Here is an 11,174-nt window from a genome sequence, read left to right as displayed (position 1 = left end):
TACCCATATGGTTCCTGGGCTCACATTCCAATGACCTAATGCAGTTTGTAATACTGGTTTCTTAAAAATCTCCATAACACATTACTCATAATTATAGGTATGATATTATTCAACGGCATGCTACTGAGAAGTCTTCCACTGAACCCAAATTTATAGAACTCTCCTGGCAGCAGTCTGCCTAGTGAAGGATTTGCAGGGTGCCTGAAAGTGAAGTTTAATGGCCTACAACTCGCCCTGTTACTTAGGAACACAGTAGGTGGGGCACACAGCTGTCATGGGACATATTAGAATGGATCTAGACTCAATTCTAAAAAAAAGAAAAAGAAAAACTGTATAGCACAGGGAACTATATTCAATATCTTGTAGTCACCTATAATGAAAAAGAATATGAAAACGAATATATGTATGTATATGCATGAAACATTATGCTGTACACCAGAAACTGACACATTGTAAACTGACTATACTTCAATTAAAAAAAAGAAAGAAAGAAAGAGAAAAAAACAGACAAAAAAGAATGAATTAGAGCTCATCTCCCTGCACTCATTTTATTGTCAATAATGATCCTAGGATCCCAGTTTCAGTAGATACTCGTTAAAAGACTGAGCAGTGCACCTGGGGATGACATCACTGAGTAACATTCGCTTGTGGAGTTCACCACACTTCTCCCACTGTCACGCACAACTTTCTTATGTATAGGTATTGACCCTCAAAATTAATTCAATTGAGGTGTGGCATTCTCTCTTTTAAATTTGCAGTATTGACTTTTTTTTCTTTCTTCCTTCCTATACACTCTCTTTGACAGGAAAAACACGAAGGAATGAAACTGGACAGGACATTAAGCTCCAGAAGAACCAGGACCTTGTCCATCACTGTGTCCCTAGCAGTACGTACTGTATCCAGCACATAGCGGGTACTCATTGAACTCATGAGTGTACAAATGAATGAATGAACAAGTGAGTGAATAAACAAACCAATAAGCAGAAGAACGAACTCTATAGGCCATAGAGGAACAAAAGACAACTGGATAGAATGTTATTTTGAAATAAAAAGCCTCGGAAGAAGACTACACGATGTACTGGATGAACAGGTTCCTTACTTATTGCACTGAAGACACCTGGATTCCTTGTGGGGAGCATGGGAAATAATGTACAAACAGTATTGAACTCCTCAGAGAGAATGTCTTGAATGTAATGACTATGAATTGTGAATAAAATAAGCTGAAGCTGATAATTAAGCTTCAGCACGGAATCCCAGCATCACGGGCTCAAACCCCAGAGCAAAGGTGGCATTGATATTTATTGAAGGAATTTGTGGCCCTGATTCAGGCTTCCCAGAACGGAGGTGGGTGAAGGGAATCTGCAAGGAAAGCATTTCCTTGCAAAGAACATACAGGTAACAGAAGCACACTTTTTCTTGATTTTATTATTAGATGTTAAACCGATAGGACAAAAACTAACATTTACCAGATTACAAAGAAAGAGTTTATCATTTTTCAAAGTCACCAAGGTTAAGATGCATGCCCAGTGAAATGAGTATAGGTCAGCCTCCTTTGGTTTTGCAGATTTTTCTAGACTGCCATGCCCTGTGTGGTTACAGTTCAAGTCAGAGACTTGAGAAATGGCAAGGGGACGGAGCAAATAAACCAAGTACAGTGTGACCTTTTTCCCAGTCAGGGTGCATTCCCACATTTGACTTCCCCCAGAAAAAGTCTGATATATAGGCATTCTCATTATTTAGTGAGATTTTAGAAAAGACATTTTAACATATAACACAAAATAATTGTTTGGGATTTTTGTTTGTTTGTTTACATTGCAGGTCCTGGGGTTTGAACCCAGGACTTCATGCATGCAAAGCATGTACTTTACCACTGAGCTGTACCCACACCTGCCATATGGTTTTAATATACAGGAAAATTTCCAGGAATGCACTTACTATGTAAATCAAGGCACAAATGTAAGTTTTTGTTCAAAACTTTACCAAGGGTTGTTCACCATTTCAGAAATCATATCCCATGACAACAATGTTTGTGATGTTGCCAGTACAATGCACACTGATCTGCATCTGTAGCTGGTAATTCTATATCCAAGCATCTGATGACTTAATTTTATCTTCTAGAATAGTTATAACCAAGCTTTTTTGTTGAAAATACATTCTATTTTATTAAAAACTGCCTTCCCTTTTTTCTGCTTGATATTACAGTTTGAGTACTATACTCTTTGTTTACAGGAATATATGCCAGTAGATCATATTAACTTTGAATTTCATTTCAGAATAGCCAAAATAAAATGTTAGTTATAAAGGGGGGCACTGAGTCTGGGAGGGTTGAGAGAACTACTGATCTCAGCCACCCTCCTCACTCTGCAGTGAAACTGAGTGAGACTCAGAGAGGTGAAGCAGTTTGCTAAGGCCACACAGCAAGCTGATGCCCAAGTTGGCACTGGAGCTGCCTGGGCACTGAGTTCTCCTTCCAGCATGCTGCTGCCCTGCCTCAAAGTGAAGACTACACAGACGCAGAGGGAGAACAATTTAGAATGAGTTGGTGACCATTAGACCTGGGGCAGAGACTGGGGAGGTCTCTCCCTGGTGTCTATGTCCCAGCACGAGAGACAAGATGCTTCAGAGAAGGGGTTTTTTTTTGGGGGGGGGGTTGTTTGTTTGTTTTTCTGTTTATTTTCTCCTAAAAAGTCCCAGGTGCTGGTTCTCACACTGAGCTTACACAAACTGAGCTGTAAAAGGCACACTGCAAAAGCTGTCACTTGTGAAGCTGGTGTTTAAAGCCAGTATTAAAGTGGGGGAAAAAAAGTAGAAAGAGCATTATTTATCCTGAGAAAGCAACATTCCATTATAATCTTGAACTTGAACGTTTTCAACAGTACTTCACAGTGAAGAAATCAAGGTTAGACACTCAATTTAAAATCCATGAATGGTGACCCTAGCTTCTAACCTCGAGTTTAAGTATTTTTGTTTTCAGTCAGACAGAGTTCTTAGGAGGAGGTCTGAGTTTGTAAACAGCTAGGTGGAACAGGTAAAGGATGTGGCCTAGGTAGCTTTTATATTTAACACGTACATTAAAACTGTCTGAAACATTCCCAGGAGGCAAGCACAAGGTAATTAACATTATGTCAAAGCCGGCTTCTATCCAAATCACTGCTCCGCATTTAAGAAGCAAGAGAATTCTCTCAAGGAAGTAGCCTCAACAAACAGTGCTCAACTAAACCAACCTAACTGGGCACTTCAAAGTAGGAAAACAGAAGCCAGCCAATAGTCTCAAAGCATCATCACCTACATTTAGCCTGAAGTCGCAGTGAGTTCCCCAACCTGAGACTGGGGCTGTCTTCCGAACCCTAAAAGAAAGTTTAAACATCCAAGATTGTTTTCAGGTTAAAGCTAGTACCAGCAATCATATTTACGATCAGTTTGTAAGCTGAAATGACTCCTCGGGTCTTTTGGACTCAGCACGGTAAAGACTTTCCACTTTAGTTCGTGCGGCTGCCATCAAAGAGCCTCGTAGTTCAGGCTGACTCCTGAGCCCGTGGGATGGGCTTTGCTTCGAATGAATATGATCCTAAACACCTATGCAATCATTTTTATCAAATTAATGGAATCTGTATCTATAAAATAAAATGCAGTATATCTGAAATTACAGATGCGCTAAGCCAAAACATTTAACTGTCTGTGCGAAGTGATACACAGCATTGCCCTTCCACATTATCTTAAGTGAGGTCTGAGGCAGACAGCAGGCAGTAGGGCACTGGGGCAGTTGGCAGCAGCAGGTGTTCTGTGGCGGAGGAGCATGGCTGGTGGTTTTAAAACCCTGGGAAGAAAAATGAACAGTCCATGATTACGGCTGATTTCTTAGAATTTCTTTTGGGGAGACCTACATGAAAGGTGGCTGGGTAATCTAAGTTCACGTCAATAAAACCTCTCAGTGAGAGGCTCCTCCTTTGTCACCTGTGGGATCTGCTGTGGTCTTATCCAAGAGAAGACCCAGAAATGAAAGGTGTGAGATGTTCCCCAGGGAGCAAAACATTCATTTTGCTGCAGGCTGCTGAGTCCTAAGAAGAGCATTAGAAAGCAGAAAACTTGTCCCATCTAAACCATCCCACTTACTTGGTAATCCACATCTTATTGGAGAAGGACTCCGGCTTCGAGATATCTAGAAAATATGAAAGTGTAGTGTGAATCACACAGTAGGTGGGGCTCAAAGAATGAATCCTACTGATGGTTTTCCTAAAACCAGTTCGAATGTTGCTCTGAAGCAATGTAGAACTATGACTTTTTTCCCCCGAGGCTGAGCACTGTGATTCCTTTTACACTTTCTGAAGTAAATGAGTACCCAATTTAATTTATATTATGAACTAAAAACTGGGCTCAGTGGCTGAGTTTTTTGTTGTTTGTTGTTGTTGTTGTTTCAGTGTTGCTAAACACTTTGAGATTGGATGTACACTGGCCATTCTGAATTCTATGCTTTCCAGAAAATATTAATTATTATTACAATAATTAATAATTAAAGCTAAAGTGATCAAATACTTTCTGGCACATCCTTTATATGAATTATCTCAGTCCAAAATGCTGCCTTATTAAGAAGGGTCACTGGGCAGCCAGAAAACAACCATTTTTCAAACCTCACCTTTGCTCTCATTGAGCAAAAGCCACCCCCTGTACCTACAAACCTGTTACAGCTCAGAAATAACTGGTTACAAGCATCATTCTTGCTCTGAGCTTTCAAACACTTTAGATAAATAGACGCTAACAAAGATGGAAGCTGCCCTGGATGTGAGACTCCAAACAAGTCAAAAAACTAGACTAACCAAAAATATTTGCACCAGTCTTGTCATAAGGAGATGATAGTGGAAAGGGACAGAATTTTAGCAGCAGTTTCACCCTTGAGAATCTATTTTATTCTTATCAAAAGTTTAAAATTTGTTCTCCCTGGGCACAAAGTGGAGAAGGCAGAGGAGGTGGTTCAAACATGTCTAGGAGCTTATTACAGAAGGATGCTCCCCAAGGTAAGCCTTCCAGGGAGAGTCTGGAGCGGAAATTTGCTGTGACCGTGAGCACCGCAGGTGTCTAATATTGTGCATTCTTCTCATGTAACACTCCCTCTTGGAATAAGAACTGTGAATCTCCAGTATAAGACTCCTAAGATGTCCTGTTTATCAGTCCATGAAATGTACTATCCTTTTGCTTGTACCTACTGTGAATACTTATTCGAAAATAAGGATAATGAAGTTACATTAAAATCTCCAATAGTGAAAGAACTGTGTCAGACACATGACTTTCCATTCTCAGGCCATTTCTTTCAACTGGAGAGTCCTCCCCAATTTCCCAGGCCATCACAATTCTGCCATATCAGATTCCAACTCCCCCATGAACCAAATCCAGAAGGAATCTCTACCTCCGCTGACAACTCTAGCCCTTTGTGCCTCTTTTATGGACTGTATCATATACCACGTTCAGTTACTTTGCTGAAATCGTACTGATCTTCCTATACTGAAATCCATTCAAGGAAGAGACCAGGTTTTAGTCATTTGTGTCACCCCTCCCCCAATCTAGCATCCATCAGATACAGAATGAAAGTTTGATAAGGACATCATCAAACATAATGAAGTGGGCAGAGTAACGGTAAATGTTCACTAAACTCAGTAAGAAAGTGGGGTCTTGTTAACTTCCAGTAAGAGGAGGGGTGTGATTTTGTTTTTGTTTTTGTTTTTGTTTTTGTTTTTGTTTTTGTTTTTGTTTTGCTGAGGTAGGGGGTGAAAGTTTTGGGTTAGAGTTGCATTCCTAAGGATAATTTCAGAGAAGTGGAGACTTGCCAGATCTAATTCTCCTTCTCCACCACTCTCCCTAAAACAAGGCTGAACAAATATTTAAAGAAGTTTTATTTGAACAAAGAGCACACTGTTAGTCTATCCAGTATCCACTTGTCTTGGTCCAGACCTACATTCCAAAGCCATTGACTAACTACCCGCTGAGTGGATGAACAGTGGTGCCTCACAATAACATTAGTTTGGGGGGATGTTATCTTTCTAGTTTTCAGAGATGTTTTTGCCACTTTTTTTCTTTGACAGATGTATTAGTAATGCTAAGAACGAACAGGCAAAGAGGCTGATCTTATTCTTCTTACTTTGAAGTTTGGAGGAAGATTAATACTTGCAATGCCCTTTATACAGTATTGAAATCCAGACAGTTTGAGCAATTTCTCCAAACTCACGCAATGAGTTCTGCAGGAACCAGGAACTGATGTGTGCAGAGATCAGCAGACTAAGATGTCCCATTCTCTGTTCAGGAGACTAACTAGTATCTAGCTCATTTTCATTTAAAGATACAAATAGATGTGAAATTATTGAAGTCTCCTATTCTTTCAACTAATTAAGCAAAAAACTACCTCTACTTCGTTCTTTCTAGAATGAGAAATGCCTTAGCCTGAGATAGTATAAAAATCAGTCCGGGGCTATTGCAGCAGGTTCTCTTTCTACTCACAGACTTATAATCGCCTCTTTTACAGGTGACTGTTGATGAAAAAAAATGTCAACCATAGGATGGTTTTGTGCACAAGTGATTGGACAGATACGTACCGTGCTTAAACCAATACGGCTACGGGGGCAGATGGGACTTAAACTCCTGCTTCGACATCGACTTACAGATCGCACTGAATTCCACTAAAGAAAAGAGAAAAAGAAAAATAGTTCGTGAAAGCTCAGGTGGTTTAAAACAATACTCAAATCCCATAGAACGAACGAGAGGTACTCAGGTGTAATTACACCTGGCTGTTACTGGACATCAGCATGTGGCACACTCATTTACCTGCCCAATATTTGGCAATAACTCTATGGTGTTTCTCAAATAAAACCCATTCCAGTGAACTTTGGGCTATTCATATTCTTTCTGCTAGTGGAACTCTATTTCGATGAGTAAGCGATTAGAAATTGCATTTAAGTTTGCAAGTGTTGGAGACTGTAAGCCCCACGTGGGGAGGAATTTGTGTCTGTTTTGTTCACTGCTGAATCCCCAGCACCTAATCACAGTGCTTGGGTCATAAATAACTATTGAATAAATACGTATCATTGAATGAAATGAATGAATGAGTGAGGGAGTGAACCATGACTGTCGCCCATCTACTCTCTAACTAATGAACAAAGAGAAAACTCTATTTCCTCGAATGAGATTTTACTAATCAAGGTCTGCTTATCAGTTCCCTTCCTCCAACCCTTTCTTCTTCCCAGGTCTTGCCTTTAGGGTATTTTCATTCTGTTTTAGGGGTTTAAGTTTGGGTAAATGTTGGTGATATACTTGAGGGGAGAGAAGAAGAAAGTTAAAAGGCAAATGCTACTTGATGTAAAACAGACGAATAGTGGCTATGTCCTCTCGACCCCCCCCCCTTTCAAAGTGCACTGCAGACAGTCTACAATAAAAATCTCTTAATAGATGGTGATTGTTGTAGAGGCGAGAAGAACATTTTATGAGCCCATTCATTGCAGAGTGATTGTCAGATCAACACAACCCAGTTTCTATGGGCTCAAATTTCACAGCACAGAATAATTTATTGAGATACTATTTGCTACAGTGGGATGTTTAAGCTACATAAACCCTTTTCTTAAGTTCTTTTAAAATACACTAATGACTCTGCTTCTTCACTCTACGTGTGAAAATCTCCCATGAAGCACTTCCCCTATTCTCCAGTTCAGAGAACAGGAACTGAGACCACCCGGATGGTGGCTTTGCTCTGATCCAGGAGGGTCTCTCCAGGATTCACTAAACTCTTTCTAGGAAGGGTGGGGTAAAACACCATAATGGGAACCATACAGAATATCCAGCACCCACAGCCACTAGTTCCAACACCCAATCCCCAGCTCAACACACACAGACACACACACACACACACACACACACACACACATTTGCATACCTAAGGCTCCATTCTGAAGGCTGTCCAATTATTTAGCATATTCAAAACATTCTACAGCCAATATATAGAGGAAGTAACCTTCAAAAACTGACTGACTCCTCTCTCCCTACCTCCTCTGCCCTCTTTTTCTCCATCCCTCCCCTCCCTACACTTCATACTAAGGAGAGAAAAACAGGGCACATTCATCATATCCCAAAATGGAGAACCATCAGTAAAAATTTGGCTCTTTCCTGAAAGTTAATTGCTTACTTTTAAATGCTTAGACTTATAGAGGGCCTCCAATAAGGTGAGCTCAAAGGGCTTTGCCCTTATAATAGCATAATATTTCCAAGATGAAGGAGGCAAATATGACTAGCTCTATCTTATAAATGAAGCAAAAAAGAAATGACTGCCAGGAAATTAGGAAGACTCATGGAGAATGGAAGAAAAGAATCTATTCCTTCACAGCCAGTCCCTTTCCTCTCCTTTGTATGAAATCTTATCAAACAGCTCTCTATGAGCTTCTTTTATGGAATCTCAGGGTTTATAAATGTTCTCGAACTTGTGAATCAAACACTTGGGATGAATTGTCACTATGCAAGGCCACCGTACAAAAGCCCCTCTCCTGGTGACAGCTTCTCCCTTCATAATGACACAGTCATTCTCCATGAGAGCAGGCCACACGTGGTAGAAGACCAAGGGAGCCGTGAAATCAGAGTCGTAGCTGCGGCGGTACCTGTGTTAAACACACAGAAGAACAAGAAAGAGAAGTTAAGCAGTTGTGTGACCTACCTGGCAGAAGAGGGGACATCCATGTAAATGTTCATCTTATATTATGCTCAGATCTAGATCAATTCGCATCCTGACTCTGTTGTTAGGGAGATGGTTATGGGCTCCTGGAATAGGAACCAGTGATAACGAGGACCCGACATGGACTTGCTAACAAGTCATGTGAGACTAACCTTGTCCCCTCTCTTCTCAGGACTACAAGAGTTGTAATTCAGGGAAATGCTAGAGACAGAGACCATCTGAAGTCTCATTGGAGACCTTCAAGATTTCTTGTGCTATCTTTGTGGAAAAAATAAGAGGAATGGGGTGGGTGATTAATTTAAGTGGGTGGATTAGAAATGGTTCAATGATCATATCCAAAGTGGGCAGTGGATGAGGATGAAGGTGCAGAAGGCTCTCTCTCATTCCTGGGGTAACTCAGCATGTTCATCAGTGACTTCCACAAAATATAGAAAAAATGCTCAAAGGTAGGAAATGGGTAGGAAAAAAAAAACAGAATACAGTATCAAAACATAGCTCAAGAGGCTGGAACTATAACGAGCTAAATCTAATAAGATATACTGCAAGGTGGACACACATGAGGTCCTGCAACTGAGTCTAAAAAGCATTTAACTGCACAGATAGAGGCGATCATTGGTTTAATCACAGCACAGGTAGAAAGAACAACTTTTAGGTGAGCTCAAAATCAGTCAACAGTTTTACCTGGCTAGAAAAAAAGAAAAGCTACTACAAATTAGCTGAATTAATAGAGAATGAAAATAGAAAGGGTGTTGGTCCCTCTGGGCTGGTTAGTTCAAACTAGGGGATTAACGTTCAGCGTAGACACTTTTTTTTTTTAAAGGAGTATCCAGACAAACACAGAGCACAGGCCAAGGAAACCAATCAATTTGTTAAGAAGTCTCAAACCCCCCTTAATATGGAGCCAGAAGGAGGAGGATTTGAGTAATTGTTTACAAATGTGTGAAAGGCTGCTTTAAAAAAAAAAAAAAAAAAGAGGATTAGACTTGATCTGTAAAATTCTCAAGTAGAAACAAATAAATGTAATCATTATTAGGAATACCAATTTGACCTCACAGCCATCCAGGAGGACAAGCCACAGTGCCCCAGGGGCGGCATGTTCCCTCTGATAAAAGGCATGTAAACAGGAGGCCTGCCAGAAGCCCTATATATATATAAAGGAATACTCTTTAGCCATAAAAAGAATGAAATCTTGCCATTTGGGACAACATGGATAGACTTTGATGGCATTATGAAATAAATCAGATGTAGAAAGACAAATACCATATATCGCATTCATATGTGGAATTTAAAACAAACAAACAAACAAACAAAACCAAGCTCATAGATTCAGAGAACAGATTGGCGGTTGCCAGAGGTCGGGGTGGGTAAAACGGGTTAAGGAGGTCAAAAGGTACAAACTTCCAGTTAGAAAATATGTAAGTCATGGGGATGAAAGGCACAGCATGGTGACTATAATTAATTGCATTGCATATTTGAAAATTGCTAAGAGGATAGATCTTAAAATTTCTCAGCAAGAAAAAAATATTTTGTTAACTAGACTTTTGTGGTGATCATTTTGCAATATATACAAATATAGAATCATTATGCTGTACACCTAAAGCTAATATAATGTTATATGTCAATTATACCTCTAAAAATTTTTTAAATAATAAAATACACATTTGTATCTATATAGCACCTTCTTTTGAAGTATTCCAAACAGACTCCAGGTCCTCATTAGTTCCCACTAAGACTAATATGTTTAATGGAAATCATAACATCACCTCTGAATCGCATTTGACTAAGAAGGAAAATGACCCCATGAAAGGACCCTGCTCTGTAACAGAGAAGTATATGGCAGGGACTGGATATCAGGTAATGTCCGTTGATTTCCCCACCCAGAGTTCTTTTCCCTAAATTGCTCCCAGGGAATAAAGACAGGAGTATTTATAAAGAATCCCTTAGCTTCTGCTCCTATGTCTCTTACTTGCAATCATTAAAAATTTCTCCATCAGCCCCAAAGGCAATATCTAGGGGTGGCTCTAAAGTTTGCATTGCAAAGGCAATGCAACATATCTCCTGGATGAAGTTACTGAGAAGGCAAAAGTCAACTTCAGGAGGGAAGGAAATCTTGGGATTGACATTCATGGCTCGGATCACATCCTGAAAAACAAAAAGATGGCATCACCTTGTTACCAGCCTGCGACAAGGCACACTGACATTCCTAAGGGCATTATATGACTGATGGGAGGTGAGAAAAGAGTTTGTGAGTGAAAATAAGTTAAACTAGAAAAGGAGTGTGTGTGTTAAAAGGAGGGAGACTCATCAACGGAAGGAGGAAAGATGACTGAGTATAAATGATATACTAAAAGCCAAGAGAGACTCCAAAAAAAAAAAAAATTAAGAAAAAAGTCTTAGTGACTTTTATTTATTATTTCCTTATTTTTCTATTTTGGGCAAGTTATATGATTACCAACACAAAACTCTGACTTGT

General features: G+C 39.8%; 1 protein-coding gene across 7 annotated transcripts in view; it reads right to left on the bottom strand.

Moving 5' to 3' along the window:
• Positions 1-1,407: 1,407 nt before the first annotated feature.
• The window catches only part of SPATA18 (spermatogenesis associated 18), a 44,067-nt gene continuing 34,300 nt past the window's right edge, over positions 1,408-11,174 (bottom strand). For 6 of the 7 annotated variants that reach the window (XM_032497281.1, XM_032497289.1, XM_032497293.1 and 3 more), the window contains 5 exons: positions 10,668-10,843; positions 8,504-8,627; positions 6,582-6,665; positions 4,114-4,159; positions 1,408-3,817 (listed from right to left, as the gene is read on the bottom strand). In XM_032497281.1, coding sequence (XP_032353172.1) covers positions 3,810-3,817; positions 4,114-4,159; positions 6,582-6,665; positions 8,504-8,627; positions 10,668-10,843 — 438 coding nt within the window. In that variant the 3' untranslated portion in view covers positions 1,408-3,809. Of the gene's footprint in view, positions 3,818-4,113; positions 4,160-6,581; positions 6,666-8,453; positions 8,628-10,667; positions 10,844-11,174 lie in introns of all 7 variants that reach the window. The other variant, XR_004326223.1, reaches the window with a different exon arrangement.

Source organism: Camelus ferus, chromosome 2 (assembly GCF_009834535.1).
Source record: "Camelus ferus isolate YT-003-E chromosome 2, BCGSAC_Cfer_1.0, whole genome shotgun sequence".
NCBI classification, from domain to species: domain Eukaryota; kingdom Metazoa; phylum Chordata; class Mammalia; order Artiodactyla; family Camelidae; genus Camelus; species Camelus ferus.
Note: the sequence above shows the minus strand (reverse complement) of the source record. Positions and strands in the feature narration are given on the sequence as shown.